Source organism: Rhinatrema bivittatum, chromosome 19 (assembly GCF_901001135.1).
Source record: "Rhinatrema bivittatum chromosome 19, aRhiBiv1.1, whole genome shotgun sequence".
In the NCBI taxonomy this organism is placed as follows: domain Eukaryota; kingdom Metazoa; phylum Chordata; class Amphibia; order Gymnophiona; family Rhinatrematidae; genus Rhinatrema; species Rhinatrema bivittatum.
The window spans coordinates 43,000,958-43,020,935 of NC_042633.1; the positions used below are offsets into that span (position 1 = coordinate 43,000,958).

The 19,978-nt window shown below is 47.1% G+C and overlaps 1 protein-coding gene across 1 annotated transcript in view; it reads right to left on the reverse strand.

Annotated features, from left to right (window-relative positions):
- MAST1 (microtubule associated serine/threonine kinase 1) overlaps positions 1-17,602 on the reverse strand; it is a 62,550-nt gene extending 44,948 nt beyond the window's left edge. The window contains exons 1-2 of the mRNA XM_029584552.1: positions 17,485-17,602; positions 13,987-14,105 (exon numbers count right to left, since the gene is read on the reverse strand). Coding sequence (XP_029440412.1) covers positions 13,987-14,105; positions 17,485-17,602 — 237 coding nt within the window. The remainder of the gene's footprint in view (positions 1-13,986; positions 14,106-17,484) is intronic.
- Between the last annotated feature and the right edge of the window lie 2,376 nt (positions 17,603-19,978).

A 19,978-nucleotide genomic window follows, 5' to 3' on the forward strand; every position in this document is an offset into this window, starting at 1 on the left:
GGTGCAGGGCAGGAGTGAGGTGCATTGGCAGAGCTGTGTGTGTGTGAGGGTCTCAGTACTGGAATAGCAGGGGGTGCTGCAGGGCAGGAGTGAGGTGCATTGGCAGAGCTGTGTGTGAGGGTCTCAGTACTGGAATAGCAGGAGGTGCTGCAGGGCAGGAGTGAGGTGCATTGGCAGAGCTGTGTGTGAGGGTCTCAGTACTGGAATAGCAGGAGGTGCTGCAGGGCAGGAGTGAGGTACATTGGCAGAGCTGTGTGTGAGGGTCTCAGTACTGGAATAGCAGGAGGTGGTGCAGGGCAGGAGTGAGGTGCATTGGCAGAGCTGTGTGTGTGTGAGGGTCTCAGTACTGGAATAGCAGGAGGTGCTGCAGGGCAGAAGTGAGGTGCATTGGCAGAGCTGTGTGTGAGGGTCTCAGTACTGGAATAGCAGGGGGTGCTGCAGGGCAGGAGTGAGGTGCATTGGCAGAGCTGTGTGTGAGGGTCTCAGTACTGGAATAGCAGGGGGTGCTGCAGGGCAGGTGCATTGGCAGAACTGTGTGTGTGAGGGTCTCAGTACTGGAATAGCAGGGGGTGCTGCAGGGCAGGAGTGAGGTGCATTGGCAGAGCTGTGTGTGAGGGTCTCAGTACTGGAATAGCAGGGGGTGCTGCAGGGCAGGAGTGAGGTGCATTGGCAGAGCTGTGTGTGAGGGTCTCAGTACTGGAATAGCAGGGGGTGCTGCAGGGCAGGAGTGAGGTGCATTGGCAGAGCTGTGTGTCAGGGTCTCAGTACTGGAATAGCAGGAGGTGCTGCAGGGCAGGAGTGAGGTGCATTGGCAGAGCTGTGTGTGAGGGTCTCAGTACTGGAATAGCAGGGGGTGCTGCAGGGCAGGAGGGAGGTGCATTGGCAGAGCTGTGTGTGAGGGTCTCAGTACTGGAATAGCAGGGGGTGCTGCAGGGCAGGAGTGAGGTGCATTGCCAGGGGTTTAGTGGAAAAACACTTTCTGAAAATGTTCTTAAACTGCCCATCAGATGAAAGAGAAGGGATAAAAGGTTTCCATGACATTATCTGAGGTTATCTCACAGGCACTGATGAGTCCAGCAACAGGAAGATGAGTGTCTTGTGAAAGCCAGTGACAGAGGGATGGGTGTGCGGTGGGTAATGATCCTGTCTAGTATCGCTTTCCACATTTCTGGGTAATATGACCTCATCTTTCCCCCTTTGGAAGTTTTGTCAGCAATGTTTATTATTGTTTGAAATGTCCTTAAGAAGCTCTTGGACCCATCTGAGCTGCCTGAACTCATCCAGACCTTTCTCCCTGCCACCCCCCAATGGTGGACTGGGACACAGCTTCCAAACTAGGAGAACCTCCACTGGCTGCCACACCTGGAGTCATGCTCAGTGTTTGTCAGCGCCTCCTGCTGGGAGAGGCTGGAACTCCAGGAGCTGTGTGAGCTCTCCCCACAGAGAAACATATCCCAGCAACACAGCAGTAGGTGAAGACCACAGTGGCCCATCTAGTCTGTCCACTTGATTTTTGTGCATGTGAATAGATGCAACTATGCAACACAATAGCAGCTCCCTAGCCCCACAAGCATTAACTGGTCTCTTCACCCTTTCCCTTTCCCTCCCACTCCATATCCCCTTCCGTGCGCCCAAATCTGTAACAGCCTCCACTATCTCTAATTCCAGGTTAGAATTCAACCTTCCCATGCTCACTGAAGTTTGTGTGTATCCATGATCCCTCCATCCACGTCAACAATTCAGTTGTACTTACACTCATTCTCACGTTCTTTCCTGTATTCTTCCTTTTCCTTAACCTGTTAGGATTTTTTTTAAATTTAAGAATAGGTTAAATACTCCCCATAAAATACACAACCAGAAAACCAGTGAGGAAGCTGTACACGATCTCCATAGTTTATACTCCTCATAACAAACGCAACCAGGAAGCCAGAAAGGAAGCTGTGGATGATCTCCATAGTATATACTGCCCATAACAAACGTAACCAGGAAGTCATTCAGGGAGCTGTAGATGATCTCCATAGTATACACTCCCCATAAGAAATGCAACCAGGAAGCCATTGAGGGAGCTGTAGATGATCTCTGTAGTATATACTTCCCATATCAAATGCAACCGAGAAGCCATTAAGAGAGTTGGAGATTATCTCCGTCGTATATACTCCCCATAGCAAACACAAGCAGGAAGTCATTGAGGGAGCTATAGATGATCTCTGTAGTATATACTCCCCATAAAAACTGCAACCAGAAAGCCATTGAGGGAGCTGTAGATGTTCTCCAAAGTATATACTCCCCATAACAAATCCAACCAGAAAGCCATTGAGTGAGCTGTAGATGATCTCCAAAGTATATACTCCCCATAACAAATGCAACCAGGAAGCCATTGAGGGAGCTGTAGATGATCTCCGTAGTATATACTCCCCATAACAAACACAACCAGGAAGCCATGGAGGGAGCTGTAGATGATCTCTCTAGTATATACTCCCCATAACAAATGCAACCATGAACCCACTGAGAGAGCTGTGGGTGATCTCCATAGTTTATACTCTCCATAACAAATGCAACCAGGAAGTTATTGAGGGAGCTGTAGGTGATCTCCATAGTATACACTCCCCAAAACAAATACAACCAGGAAGCCCTTTAGGGAGTTGCACATGATCTCCCTAGTATACACTCCTCATAACAAATGCAATCAGGAAGCCATTGAGGGAGCTGTACATGATCTCCATAGTATATACTCCCCATAACAAACGTAACCAGGAAACCACTCAAGGAGCTGTGGATGATCTCCATAGTATATACTCCCCATAACAAACGTAACCAGGAAACCACTCAAGGAGCTGTGGATGATCTCCATAGTATATACTTCACATAACAAAACACAACCAGAAAGCCATTGGGGGAGCTGTAGATGATCTCCATGGTATATACTCCCCATAAGAAATGCAACCAGGAAACCACTCAAGGAGCTGTGGATGATCTCCATAGTATATACTTCCCATAACAAACGTAACCAGGAAACCACTCAAGGAGCTGTGGATGATCTCCATAGTATATACTTCCCATAACAAAACACAACCAGAAAGCCATTGGGGGAGCCATAGATGATCTCCATAGTATACACTCCCCATAAGAAATGCAACCAGGAAGCCATTAAGGGAGCTATCGATGATCTCCATAGTATATACTTCCCATAACAAACTGTCAAGGATGCAAACCCTTGGGCAGTGGCGTGGTTTATGCAGCCTAGCAGATGAACCCAATAGGGCAATGCCAACAGCTAGCGGACTCACTCTTCCTGGGACTGGAGCTGAAGCTTCACCTCGACCCAGCCCTGTTCCTCACAGGTTGAGCCCTTGGGTTCCAGCGGCCAGCAGAGCTTAGGTGAAAGTCCCATAAGGAGCAGTCAGAAGAACTGAAGGTTCAGACAGTGGTCAGGGCTGGTAGTGAGCAGACAGGAGCTGGGTTCAGGCCAAGGTCGGGGCAGGTGACTATCCAAAGAGCGGTCAGTATCCGTAGCAGAGATCAGAACCAGGAATCAGGCCAAGACAGACAAAACCACTGAGGATCAGGACAAGACAGGGCAAGGCAGGAACCAGGCCACAGGGCAATGTAACCATGCTTTATCGAGCAGGATATTAAGTTTTAATAAATGAATTGAAAAGACAGCAGGACGAAGAGGCATAGGAAGGCAGCAATGCAAGGCAGGAGGACTCGTTGCTGAGTCATCGGCGGAGTGGAGCACCGACGACAATAATAAGACGGCGCTCTGGCTCTCTTCCCACCAGGGGCCTAGAAGAGAGAGAGTAGCAGGCGCTGTGGCATCCAAGCCAGGAAGAGGAGGCCACGGGCACTGAGGCTGGGCTGCAATCTGAAGTATGCGTGGCTGGTCATGGGGACCACCTTGTGGCCGGCCAAACCTTACAGAAACACAATGAGGAAGCCACCGAGGGAGCTGTGCATGATCTCCAGTGGCAGGGCTATGCTTGCCTTGCAGCTAACATCACACGGATGGCTCGTTTAATCCCAGCTCAGGTGGAAGATGAAGAAGGATAACGGTAGGATCTGCAGGTAGCTGGAAATATCATAGATCCAAGAGATAATTTCAGACCAGTGTACCCAGATAACCGGGCATGTCCACCAAATGTGAAAAAAAAAATAACCTTTTTCTTCACAATCCCGCCAACATCTATCATGAGGAAGGCATCCAATTATAAACAATCTATCAGGCACGTCATACTGGTGGTATAACAATTTGTAACCATTTTTTTGGGTGGTTACTCATAGGGAATTTCCCCTAATTTATATCTTTTGTCCATAAGCGCTTAACTCTCTTCAGAAGGCCTCCCGTTCCTTCTATTAATAAATCGGTATAGTTTAGAAATTAGACCCTTGTTAGAAATGGTATCTGCAGTCAGGCTTTCAAAGGCCGATAAACCTCTACCCCCAGATTCCTAATCCGGGCTTTCATAAATAAACCTTTCAGTTGCAAGTTATATTAAAATCTCTAAGAGGCATAAAACTTGCCCTTCTCAAATAATTGCCCCCATAGCGCAGATCCCGTGATCATGTCAACAAGAGAAGTTGGGCTAGTAGACTCTGGTTATCCATCAAAGGGGTCAGCGGGGAAGGAACAGAGGAGAGAGCCGTGTAATATCGAACCTGTAGAGGGGTGTTCAGTCCCTCTCAAGGAGATCCAGGGAGAGGACTGAAAAAAACCATTCTTCTGTGCCCAACGTTTCTCAATGCTTGTGATAGTGGAGGGGTGGGGAGTCCCAAGCCTCCATGGTACCCAGAGCGCGCCATCATTGACCATTTCCCTAGCTGTATCTGAATTCAACATCGTACAAAATGAAAAAGCACTCTAGGCAGGGCAATCCTACCAGTGTGGGAGCTCTCGTTTATCTCACTGGTCCTCCACTTCACCCGCCTACTCCTACCCTGCCAGGACCCTGGTTAATGTGATTCCCCTCATCTATTAAAGCGGATAATATTGAAGCTTTGTGATTTTTCTACATCTCTGCCAATTCCGTTTGATGGTCGCTGGTGCTCGGACATTAGAAATGCTTTCTGCATGTGTAAGCACCAGGTCGTGCCCTTGAAGGGAGACCGGGATCGCTCTACTTCCAACTGTCTGCAGGTATCCACAACTGGCAGGTTAACATTTCCCCCTTCATTACCACCTTTCCGACGGCTTCAGTCAGATCCCTGGCCCAGTTCCCCTGCTGTGCATGGAAGTGCCAATCTCCTCTTTCCAAGATGGTTCACAGATTCCCCCCCCCCCCCCCCCCATCCCCCATAATCCAGGGGAATTCAGATACTTTGACATGACTGGTTACATGAAGCCATTCCTCCCCCTCTTCTGCGATCTCAGCCCTTCCTACCAAGATTATAACCCACTATGGCCACCATCCATGAGACTCGTTGATCCAGTGCCCAGAGAGGATGCTGGGGCTTGATGGACCTTGGTCTGACTCACTTCTTATCAACCATGCCTCAGTGATAGCAACAAGATGAGAGATAACGTCAACTCTAAGAGCTTCCAGACGTAGAATTCTATTACTGATAGTCTATATAGACTCAGCCCTCCTGCACCGTTCCCTACAGCGCCTCCTGCTGGGAGAGGCTGGGACTGCAGGAGCTGTGACTCCCCCATACCCAGTACTCCTGCATCATTCCCTACAGTGCCTCCTGCTGGGAGAGGCTGGGACTGCAGGAGCTGTGACTCCCCCCATACCCAGCACTCCCGCACCGTTCCCTACAGCAGCTCCTGCAGGGAGAGGCTGGGACTGCAGGAGCTGTGACTCCCCCATACCCAGTGCTCCTGCACCATTGCCTACAGCGCCTCCTGCTGGGAGAGGCTGGGACTGCAGGAGCTGTGACTCCCCCCCCATACCCAGCACTCCCGCACCGTTCCCTACAGCGCCTCCTGCTGGGAGAGGCTGGGGCTGCAGGAGCTGTGAACGGCACCAGTGGCTCTGCACTTTTCCCCTGCAAGATCTCCTTCATACGGTCAAGCGTGAATGAAACGGAAGGTCAAGCTCCAACCCAGGAAGCAAGGCCCGCACCCAAATTATAAAGGGGCAGGCGAGAGAGTTTGAGTGCTTACATAGCTGGAGGAGAGCGAGCAGAGAGGAATGTCTATGATCAGCTTTACTGCATCTGGTCACATGGCTGGAGAGATTTACAGCAGGTCTTAAGCTACAGCATTAAAGAGCTTCCCGTTTCTGTCACGACACAGTAACAGCCCAGGTCTGGAAGTGAGAGGGGATCAGATGAAAATGAGAAGCAAGACAGGGGTCTCCAAAGCCCTTACTCGCATCACTCCTTGGAAGTGAGATGGGAGAAACATCTGGCCACAGCCGTTGATGACGGATGACTCGTTGAATCCCACCTCAGGCGGCAGATGAAGAAGTGGTAACAGTAGGGCCTAAAGGTAGCTGGAAAGAGGATAGATTACAGGGGAATGACCACCCCCTCCCTTCTCCCCAGTCGCAGTGATAGTAACTTGACCATTGCAGGGCCCTAAGATTGGAATCTGAAACAGCAAATCAAAGCAATCTGATGGACCCATGGCCTCTTCTCTCTGTGTGATGATGGAATTAATGAGCAGCTGGGTCGGTCTGGCAGGCTTCAAGCACAGTAATAAGCAAGTCCAAGTGGGAGCAGGGGCCGTTCACCGCGGGCACGGGCCATCCAGGAGGCTGGATGTGGTGGGCCGTTTACATTATTACAGTTCCCTGTGGTTGGACGTGGGGAGGGGGAGGCGTGCTGGGTGTCCGTCTCCTCGGAAGGAGTACAACGGAGGAGGAGTTATCTTGGGATAAGGCCTTACAGGTGGCCATGGACAGCAAGGACAGGAATAAACTATAAGCAGACCGGACGGGCCAATCGGACTTTTTCTGCCCTCAGCTATTAAAGTTACCATCGTACTGCGGTGGCACAGGGGCGGGACCCCCGGCGCACGCCGGCAGGGAACCGGGGAAGCAGGATGCCTTTCACGCCGCTGGCCCCACTCCTTCCGGAGCTCCTGGCACCAGAACCGGGTTGTGAGCGACACCGCACAGAACGGCACCAGATCAGTCCACGTGGCATGCACTGGGACGAGAACTGTGGCGTTCTGCACACAGATTTCCTAAATCCCACATCAGCAAGCAAGTGAACCTCAGAAACATGCTTTGGGATCCATCTAGGATTTCAGTGCCTGTCAGCATCTGGATCAACGGCAAACTGCCTTAACTCTCTTCACGGCTGTAAAGGAAACCAGCAACCTTTCTGGGATAGCCAATGCAAAATAAATCTATCAGGTGCTTTATTATTTAATACGTAGGGAGACTGACACAGACCTCCCCATTCACACCTTGCATCCTTCCTGACACACACACAGACACACACACACACACACGTGCGCGCGCCTCACACTTCGCTCCAGCCTGCAGAAAAATAACCCCCTTCTCATGCTGAAGGTACAGGTAACCAAGAGGAGGGCAGAAACAAGCTTCTGAAAAGGAAGGTTATGACACCAGCTGATTAGCAAAAAAAAAAAGCAGAGACACTGCAATGCTCTCTGATCATAACAACTTCTACAGAGTGTGACAGTGTATATCACTGACAGCATTTATATCACTCCTACAGTGTGCGTATATATATATATATATATATATATATATAGAAACATGATGGCAGAAAAAAAAACCATACGGCCCATCCAGTCTGCCCACCCATCCAATTAATTTAGCTTCATAATTCCCTTCACTGCCTTAGAGATCCCCTGTATTTATCCCCTGCTTTCTGATGCTGTCCTGGTCTCCACCACTTGCACTGGTAGGCCGTTCCACGCATCCACCACCCTCTCTGTGAATATTTCCTAAGCTATATCAGTCTTACGGTGTATATGTCGCTGATAGTTTAGTGACTGAGTATATATAGCACTACAACAATACATATACAGTATATCAGTCTTGCAGTGTATGTATTGTGATAAAACATATATATAGCTGCTACGTAAGAGCATAAGAACCTGCCATGCTGGGTCAGACCAAGGGTCCATCAAGCCCAGCATCCTGTTTCCAACAGAGGCCAATCCAGGCCACAAGAAACCTGGCAAGTACCCAAACACTAAGAAGATCCCATGCTACTGATGCAATTAATAGCAGTGGCTATTCCCTAACCCTGCTATACCATATATATCAGTACAGCAATGTATAGATCAGTGATAGAGCATATATATCACTGCTACAGCATACATATCAGTGCTACAGTGTATATATATATCAGTGACAGACCACACATAACACTGCTACACCATATATATTAGTACAGCAATGTATACATCAGTGATAGAGCATATATATCACTGCCACAGCATACATATCAGTGCTACAGTGTGTATATATCAGCGATAGACCACATATAACACTTGTAGACCATATATATCAGAAAAGCAATGTAAAGATCAGTGATAGAGCATATATATCACTGCTACAGCATACATATCAGTGCTACAGTGTGTATATATATCAGCGATAGACCACATATAACACTTGTAGACCATATATATCAGTAAAGCAATGTAAAGATCAGTGATAGAGCATATATCACTGCTACAGCATATATTTCAGTGTTACAGTGCATATTTGAGAGATAGAGCATATATAACTGTACCGGTTTATATGTAAACCGGTACGATGTGCAAACGGCTATCGGTATATAAAAATGTTAAATAAATAAATAAATAAATATATCACTGCTATAGCATACTAATAATAATAATATCATAATAATTGGGATTTTTAGCATGTCTTTTCAAATGATGCTGAAGACAGCTTATAGCATTATTAGTAATTCAGGTACAATATATCAGTGTGACAGCATGTGTGTGTATATATATATATATTTATCGTAATATAGTAATATCCTCCTCTCATCTACCTCTTCATGTTCCCTCTAGCCCGAGAACACACAATCTCTCATGCAGGTCCATTTTTATGGAACTCCCTTTCATTTAAATTAAGAAAGCGCATGGAAAAAAACTTTTTTCAAGAAAGCCTTAAAGATGTATTTATTTTAAAAAGCCTTCTCAAGTCAGACAGATAAGATATAAACTCCACTGTTTTCCAGGCTTTTGTTTTAGATTAGATTTTAGATGTTATTTTTATTTTATTTTATCTATTATTTTAAAGTATTAATGATTTTATCTATATGTTCTGTTTATGTATTTTTTTATTATAAATTTTTAAGCTCTGACCTGTTTTATGTATTCTTTATTTATGTGTTAACAATTATGTATGTATCTATTGTACCCCACCCTGAAAGTAGGAAGGGCAGCTAATAAATATATACATTTCAGTGTATAAATCAGTGATAAAGCATTATACTCTATCACTGATATATAATAGAGTATTATTAGTAATTCAGGTACCATATGTCATTGTAACAGCATATATATATAATGTATATATGTCAGTGCTACAGTGTATATATCAGTGAAGAGCAGCTATATCACTGCTACAACATATATGTCAGTGTTACAATGTATATCAGTGACAGAGCAGATATGTCAGTAATACAGAATATATATAATGTATATATGTCAGTGCTACAGTGTATATATTGTGCTACAATGTGTATATCAGTGAAGAGCAGCTATATCACTGCTACAACATATATGTCAGTGTTACAATGTATATCAGTGACAGAGCAGATATGTCAGTATTACAGAATATATATAATGTATATATGTCAGTGCTACAGTGTATATATTGTGCTACAATGTGTATATCAGTGAAGAGCAGCTATATCACTGCTACAACATATATGTCAGTGTTACAATGTATATCAGTGAGAGCAGATATGTCAGTGTTACAGAATATATATAATGAATATGTCAGTGCTACATTGTATATATCAGTGCTACAATATGTATATCAGTGATAAAGCAGAAATGTCAGTGTTACAACGTTTATATATATTGTGTATATATGTCAGTGTTACAGTGTATATATAATTAATATATGTCAGTGATACAGTTTATATATCAGTGTTACAATGTGTATATCAGTGATAAAGCAGCTATGGCAGTGTTACAGCATATTTTTATCAGTGTTACAATGTATATCAGTGAAAGAGCAGATATGTCAGTTACAGCATATATATATATAATGTATATATGTCAGTGTTACAATGTATATATCAATGTATATGTCAGTGCTACAATGTGTTTATCAGTGATAAAGCAGTTATAGCAGTGTTACAGCATATATATCAGTGTTACAAATGCATATCAATAACAAAGCAGATATGTCAATGTTACAGTATATATATAATATATATATGTCAGTGTTATAGTGTACATATTAATGCTTCAATGTCTATATCAGTGATAAAGCAGATATGACAGTGCTACAGCATATTTTTATCAGTGTTACAATGCATATCAGTAACAAAGCAGATATGTTAGTGTTACAGCATATATATAATGTATATATGTTAGCGTTATAGTGTACGTATTAATGCTTCAATGTCTATATCAGTGATAAAGCAGATATGACAGTGTTACAGCATATTTTTATCAGTGTTACAATGCATATCAGTAACAAAGCAGGTATGTCAGCGTTACAGTACATATATAATATATATATGTCAGTGTTATAGTGTACGTATTAATGCTACAATGTGTGTATCAGTGATAAAACAGCTATGGCAGTGTTACAGCATATATATATATCAGTGTTACAGCATATATATCAGTGACAGAGCAGATATGTCAGTGTTACCGCATATATATAATGTATATATATCAGTGCTACAGTGTGTACATATCAATATTAAAGCCTATGTATCAGCATCACAGCCTATATATATCAGTGCTCCTGCGTATATATGAGGTACAGTGCTGCAGCGTATATATATATCGGTGTGTATGTGGCTAAATACATACACACAGATGTGCAGCCTTTCTAGGTGTTGCTGGGGACCAGATCATTCATGCACATGAACACAAGACTGCACAGGCTTCAGGGGCTGGATTACATATTTATAGAGTGGAAATACACATCCATTGCTCTCACACGATGTGTTCTCTGCCCAGAAAGGATGAACGAGAGAGACAGAAAGAAACGGACACAGAAGGCAAACACAAGACACCCCCCCCCCCTCACACACACACACACACCCACACACAGCACATACAGACAGACAGACAGAGACACCCAGTGCTGTTCTAGTACCTGCAGCCGTCTGCGTCTGATAATTCCTGAATCATCCATCGCTTGGAGCAGGGACCGGCAGCTCCTCCGGCCCCTGGTGAGTGAGAGGGAGGAGGGGGGGAGGAGGGAGGGAGGGATGAGGAGGAGAAGCCTCCTTCTATGCGGCTACATGGAAGTTGGCATGAGCCAGACAGCAGCGAGAGGCGAATGAACCCAGACTGCGGAGTGTGCAGTCGCGGTGCAGCAGCCCCCACCCTCCCTCTATCCCAATCCCACCATCAAAAGAGAAGAGAAAGAGCCCCAAAGAACACCTGCATCACCAGCAAGAGATGGGGATGTGCCCCAGTCAATACCCGATTCACCATCAAGGGAGGGGAATGACCCCCCATTCACAGCCTCATTCACCATCAAGGGACAGGAACGACCCCCATTCACAGCCTGATTCACCATTAAGGGAGGGGAATGACCCCCATTCACAGCCTGATTCACCATCAAGGGAGAGGAATGACCCCCATTCACAGCCTGATTCACCATCAAGGGAGGGGAATGACCCCCATTCACAGCCTGATTCACCATCAAGGAACAGGAATGACCCCCATTCACAGCCTGATTCACAATCAAGGGAGGGGAATAACCCCCCATTCACAGCCTGATTCACCATCAAGGGACAGGAACGACCCCCATTCACAGCCTGATTTCACCATCAAGGGAGGGGAATGACCCCCATTCACAGCCTGATTCACCATCAAGGGAGAGGAATGACCCACATTCACAGCCTGATTCACCATCAAGGGAGAGGAATGACCCACATTCACAGCCTGATTCACCATCAAGGGAGGAGAATGACCCCCATTCACAGCCTTATTCACCATCAAGGGACAGGAATGACCCCCATTCACAGCCTGATTCACCATCAAGGGAGAGGAATGACCCCCATTCACAGCCTGATTCACCATCAAGGGAGAGGAATGACCCCCATTCACAAGCCTGATTCACCATCAAGGGAGAGGAATGACCCCCATTCACAGCCTGATTCACCATCAAGGGAGGGGAATGACCCCCATTCACAGCCTGATTCACCATCAAGGGAGAGGAATGACCCCCATTCACAGCCTGATTCAACATCAAGGGACAGGAATGACCCCCCATTCACAGCCTGATTCACCATCAAGGGACAGGAATGACCCCCCATTCACAGCCTGATTCACCATCAAGGGACAGGAATGACCCCCCATTCACAGCCTGATTCAACATCAAGGGACAGGAATGACCCCCCATTCACAGCCTGATTCAACATCAAGGGACAGGAATGACCCCCCATTCACAGCCTGATTCACCATCAAGGGAGAGGAATGAGCCCCATTCACAGCCTGATTCACCATCAAGGGAGAGGAATGACCCCCATTCACAGCCTGATTCACCATCAGAATCAACACTGTCCTAGGTTAGTGGGGACATTTTAGTTTGTCCCCATAGACTGCAGCGTGACACAGGACTGACTGATTGACAGACAGAGAGCTGAAAGGTCTCCTGCTACCAGGGAAGAGTCTCTCTTCCTTGCCTTGCCTTTCAGATTTCTGCCCCGGTGCAGGCTCTGCTCCATCCTCTCTCTGCTGAGGAGCCACAGAAAGAAAAAAAAAAAAAGAAAAAAGCAGAGAAAACAGAAAAATAATCCAAAAAAATTCAGAAGACTGGAGACATTGAAAAAAGATGCAGTGATGCTTCTCCTCCCCTATCCTTTGCCACCCTATATCCAGGCAATGTACGGACCTTCCCCTAACCCTTCTATCCAGGGGAAATAATAACCCCCTCCCTCCATATCCTGGGAAAAGGAGAGCTCCGAGATATACACACACACACACACACACACACACACACACACACACATATATACACACACCCCGCATCTCTGCGAAGCAATGAACCCCCCCTCATGCCTTCTGGAGCACTCTCCCTTCTTGTGTCCTTTCTCCTGTGCAGGATGTCAGAAACGTTTTGGGACGTCAGGACTTGGTCCCTCAGACCAAGCCTCTTTCTGCTATTGCAAGCGGCAAACCACAAGTTTTCTGGCTCAGCTTCTCGTCCAGTGAAGTCTCCTGCCCTCATCCACTGCATGGGAGCTGGTGGTAGCTGCATTGCCCAGGCACCTCCAGCTCCATAACCCATGGGGCAAGCTGAGACAGGCCTGCTTTTTCCGGTATTTGTAGTTCCAATTTCCCTGAACCCCCCCACACACACACACACTTAAAAAGGAACTACAAGTCCCAGCATGCAATGGCAGGGATAATACCAGGACTGGGGAGCTTCCTAGTCATCTTAGGCTGAGCATGAGGAGTGGCTGTTTTAGGATGTTTGCACTGCTCAGGTGGGTGGGGTGGGTCTTTAAATTGTGCTGAGGATCAGCGAAGGGGCTCCCAGGATATCCCAGAATAACAGGGGGAAGTTGGCTATCAATCAGGAATAGAACAGGTTTGCTTTTCTGGCCAGCTCTAAAACACGGATCTCGGGAACATTGAGTGGGCTGCAATTCTTAATCTGAATCGAGGTTGCTTTCTGCAGGAGGCATTGACAGACAGCAAGGACCCCCCCCCCCCCCTGAGGTGGGGGATTTCCCTTAAGGTGGCACTCCTTGATCTCACAAACCTCCAGACTGCAACTGAAGAGCCTGGCCAAAAACACAGAGAGAAAACAGGAGCGACACAGTGAGTGCTCCACCAGCAGCCGCACCATAAAATCAACTTCTGCCCTTGTGACCTTCCACTCTGTCCCTACAGCCTGGACTGACAGAGAGCTGGAAGGCCTCCCGCTGCCAGGGAAGGGTCTCCAGATTTCTGCCCCGGTGCAGGCTCAGCTCCATCCTCTCTCCTACAAAGGCTGCGGGGAGGCGCAGACGAAGGGAATAATCTAGAGAGAAAACACAGCAGCAAGGAGCCAAGAGAAGCCCCCCTGGGAGCGGAGAAGGAAAGTAGCATGCACGGGCAGGCGGAGGAAGGTGCTGCTCCAGCCGCAGGCTCTCGGGAGCTTCGCTTGTTTTCACCTCGCAGTCCCAGAGAAATCTAACAGGTGTTACTGTGGCAACGAGATGAACTGAGATCCCTGGTCCTTATCTCAGCCCTAGCAGTGCCCAGAGGGAGAGGGAAGGGAAAGCAGCCAAGCAGCCTCATCTGTGTGAAAGAACACACACATTCACACTCACACACACACTCTCTCTGTCACATGCACTCACACAAACACTAACACACATGCCACACACACATATACACTGTCATACACACACACATTCACACTCATACACATACACACACACACACTCTCTGTCACATGCACTCACACAAACACTAACACACATGCCACACACACATATACACTGTCATACACACACACATTCACACTCATACACACACACACTCTGTCACATACACTTACACAAACACTAACACACATGCCACACACATATACACTGTCATACACTCTCACACATACATTCACACACACACACACACACTCTCTCTCTCTCTGTCACACTCTCTCTGTCACATGTACTCACACAAACACTAACACACATGCCACACACACATATACACTGTCACACACACACACATTCACACTCATACACATACACACACACACACACTCTGTCACATACACTTACACAAACACTAACACACATGCCACACACATATACACTGTCATACACTCTCACACATACATTCACACACACACACATATACACTGTCATACACACACACGCACATAGTCACACTCATACACACACACACTCTGTCACATACACATGCATACACTCACACAAGCACTAACACACATGCCACACACACATATACACTGTCATACACACTCACACATACATATACACACACACTGTCACATACACATGTATATATTCACACAAACATTAACACACATGTGACACACATATACACTGTCATACTCACACATACATTCACACTCACACAGTCACACTCATACACACATACACTCTGTCACATACACATGCACACTCACACAAACACTCACACATATGCCACATACATATACACTGTCATACACGCTCACACATACATTCACACTCACACACACACATATACACACACACACTACCCACCCATGCCCACAATCACACATACATTCACACATACACACATACACACACACACGTGCCACACACACTCTGTTACACACTCTCACACACAGTCACTCATACATACACATCACCCACTCACGCTCAGTCACACATACATTCACACTCTCACACACATATATACACACATACACACACACACCCCTCCCACCTCAAACAGTCTGTTAAAGTTTTCCCAAACTAGAGACACATCTAGTTGAGAGAGCAACCAGTGAGGGACACCTTGTGCATATCTCAGCATTGCAACATCTGTCTCCCAAGACTGGACATCCAGGGAGTCCAGTAATAATCAGTCCTCACACTGAACCAGCAGCAGATGTCGGGGTACTGAGGCTATGAAGAAAGGCTACAAGGCCAGTGGAGAACCAAGATACACCCACCTTGTAAATCTGCATCCCACCTCCACCCCAATTTCCCTGTATCATCTGCAGAAGACACTTTCTGCATTTTACATTGTTCATAGGCTTGCTTTCAAAATATGGATACCCTTCATAGTCTCAAGATCTGTTCCAGCCAAGGGATAAGATTAATATCAACACTCAGCCGCTCCCCACCCCCACGGAAGGAACCAGAAGATGTGCATGGTGGGGAAGGGACAAGCTTTATAATGTACATCAATCAATAAGAGTACAGGCTGAAAATCAATCAGTTATACCACTTACGGAGTAAGGCACATCACGGAGCACCAGGGGTCCTAAAATAGAACCCCTCCCCATTCAAACAGCATTCCTAAATCCATCTCTCTATCCCCACCCACCCCACCCCCCAGGAAATCTCATGAATAGCAGATCAGGAGAGCTCCAGGGGGGAGTGGAGGGGACGAGGCTTCTTCTGCAGACCCCTGAGTTATTAATCTCTGGTACGGCAGCTCTATCCTGTGAGGAGGACTGCTTAGGGTGGCCTGGTAAGGAATGGGAGAAGCCTCCACCCCCCCCCCCCCCAACACACACACACAAATACATCTTCAGGCAAACAAAGAAGACGCAGGCATGGCACAAGGATCCATCCATCCGCGGTGGCTGGGGCAGACCAGCAATCCGGGGCACATTTCCCGCGACGGCGCATCAATCATCCACGAAAGATCACAACACCCAGCGGCTGTCGTTCCCCCCAGTGTCACAGGAAGGCTTCCAGGCTTAAAAACATTTCTGCTAATTACTGGCCTTAAGCTGAGCTGCTGAGAGTGTGGGGAAAGCTTGCTTTAACCAAAAAAAAAAAAAAAGCTTCATCACTTAACACTATGGAGGGCACTTCAGCTCAGAAATGGAGATGGACAGGCAGGAAGGACTACAGAGAGAGGCAGAGCTGGAGACCGTACCCGGGTACGATGGGTGGGTGCGAGGACAGATAAAAAATGCGCGCGCGCAGCCATGCAACTACGCCACAACCTGAGCAGCTTCCTATCGTGACTCCTCTCTGCAGGCCAGCTCTTGTGACAGCAGAGGAAGCAGGATGCAGCTCTCGCACGGCTGCTTCCCGACCAGCAGGTGTCACTGTATGTGACAGGCTTGGGATTTCGAGCTTGCACTCCCAGTATGCAGTGCAGAGCCCTGGCCACTCACAGACTTACCTGCTCCCCCCGGATCTACCGTTTCCCCACTCATTTAGGGACCAGGAACACGGCAGAGGTGCTTTTAATTTTGTAAAATAGTTCGTAGGGAAGTAGAGTGTTTGTGACCTTTGATGTGTTCGAGGGATGGACGCAAAAAAGTAGATCCTTTCTTCCTCCGTATCGGCTCCCTTAGGCAGGCATTAGAAGAATGAGTCAATAAAAACCCTGTATTCCCCCCCCCCACCCGCCCCCATTTGTAAATAGCAGCTTTTACTCTATGTCCATTTCTGCAGAAAAGCGCACAGGACGATGCCTGGGAAAGCACAGCACTTAGCAGGACCTCTCCAAGCTGCCTGGCCAGGTCTGGACTTCATAAGAGCTAATCCTGCTGATGAACGCTGGAGGACCGCATGGCACAGGCTCGGTTTCAAAGGAAATCCGCTGCCTGGTATCAGAGCCGACCAAGCCTGGCGCTGGGCTCCAAGCCACTGAAAACCGAACCGGGCCTGGCAGAAAGTCAATGCCGCTCTCCATGGTGCTGAGAACATCACACCCGGGCTGTGCTGACCTACCAATGCAGCTCTCCATGGTGCTGAGAACATCACCCGGCTGTGCTGACCTACCAATGCCGCTCTCCATGGTGCTGAGAACATCACCCGGCTGTGCTGACCTACCAATGCCGCTCTCCATGGTGCTGAGAACATCACACCCCCGGCTGTGCTGACCTACCAATGCAGCTCTCCATGGTGCTGAGAACATCACACCCCCGGCTGTGCTGACCTACCAATGCCGCTCTCCATGGTGCTGAGAACATCACCCGGCTGTGCTGACCTACCAATGCCGCTCTCCATGGTGCTGAGAACATCACACCCCCGGCTGTGCTGACCTACCAATGCAGCTCTCCATGGTGCTGAGAACATCACCCGGCTGTGCTGACCTACCAATGCAGCTCTCCATGGTGCTGAGAACATCACCCCCCCCCCCCCCCCCCCCGGCTGTGCTGACCTACCAATGTGCTCTCCATGGTGCTGAGAACATCACACCCCCGGCTGTGCTGACCTACCAATGCAGCTCTCCATGGTGCTGAAAACCAGCCCGGCCCAGGTTAAGCTTCAGTGCAAGCCTGCACCATGCTGGGAACAGACCCCCCCCCGAGTGATGCAGGAGATCCCACCAGACCCAGGCCGAGCGTCCCAGGGGCTCCCTGTAATACTGAAGACTGGGCTGAACTTCAGAGGGACCTCTCCATCGGATTGGTTGCTACCCTTCACTGGAAATTTCGGTGGTGCTGAAGATTAATTCTCTCCGGGCTGAGCTTTCCAGGAGGGCTACACACGCTCCTGAAAAGTGATCCGGCTCAGGGAGAGAAAGATGCTGAAAACAGGTCGCCCTACAGCCGGCCCGAGCTTCAAAGAGAAAGCTCTCCAGGGATGGATGACCAGAGGTGAACCGGGTCCACGGTCATTCTGACCTCCAGCTGCCTGCTAAAAGCAAATCTCTCCCTCTCTCTTTAAAATTGACCATCAGTGCTAAGCATCGGAGTAGAGATTGGGTCTTTCCTGTGGCGAACGTAGTGATTGTTGGCCCCATGGTTGAACATATAGTGTGATAAAGCACTGCTATGGTGGGGCCATGCTGATGCAGAAGACCATGGTTTCACCACCAGATCGGTTCTCTTTAGGCTTCTGCTCCATCCAGTGCCACAGATTTGCTCTCTCAATCTGTTTTGAAATATGGCTGTCCCCATCACATTGGTAAAATATACAAACAAATACAAATGAAACAAGAATTTTCACACAGAACTAATGGGGCCTTTTTTTTTTTTTTTTTCTGGGACACACATGCACACAGTGACTACTGAAAGTCCAAAATGTGCATCTTTTTTTTCCTTATCGCCTGGAAGCAAAATGCATTAAATCGGTATTTTTTTCCATGCATCCACACAATCCTATTCCATAGCTGCCAAGTGAAAAAAATAAATTCTGGAATTCGTTAGAAAAGGAAGTAGAAATAAAAACAAGGACTAGTTTGGTTTTTTTCCACCCTCTGCAGCAATCCTGAATACTTAAAGCTCTGGTATAATCAAACCCCTTTCAAAAGCACACAGCAAGTGAACTGGCCCCCCACCTGTGATAAACAGTACTATTCTTGTATTTATTCTCGACTCTACCTTAATTTTAAATCTCAGATCAGGGTTCGAGTCAAAACTGGATTTTTATAAATTGAGAACATTAAGGAATTTAAAAAGTTTAGTGTCAGCTTCCGATTTATAGATTTCGATTCGATTTTCTGTTCCGCCTACGTTAAGACTATTGTAACTCGTTCCGTGCCGCTCTTCCAAAGCAAAAGACGCGTGCGCCCTGCAGGTTATTGAAAATTCTGCAGCGTGGCTGATAACAGGACATACCAGGTCTGGGCACCTTACCCTCACAGTTGGTTGACTTACATCGGTTGCCATTTGCATGAAAAGCTTAATTCGAGTTTTCTGGTCTTGGCACCGCGATCCTTGGGGGGGGGGAAGACGGCGTATCGTATCTAAGAACTTAGCTACGTGAATATGTTCCAATGTGTGCTCTGCGATCAGGTGGAGCCCTCGCTGACCCTACCCCCACTTTCACAGAGAGCCATTTGCAATGTGTCCGTAAGAGGAAGTTTGTGGCGACAGCTTCAACGTTATGGAGCACGCTCCTTGTGAGAAGCAGCAGACATTTTATGATTTTGAAAGCAATTAAAACTCGTTAGTTTAGGTCAGCAGGGCCCCCTCCCTTAGCCAGTAAAAGAATTCTGGTTCTTCAGGTTTTAATTGTGATGTTTCGGCTCAGACAATTTTATTGAAAACTTATTTTAATGCTTTATGCATTTTTTTTTTTTTATTATGCATAGTTTTAATGATGTTTAGGTTTTGGTTGTTATCCACTTGGAACTATCCTGCATAAGGCAAAATATAAATGCTTTAAACAAATAAATACTAATTCACAAGATGACAGGATAGATTCAGCAGCTCCTGTTGATCCTCGCTGCTGTGCAGAGCATTTCAAAGCAAAGACCCAACTATGAGCACCAAGC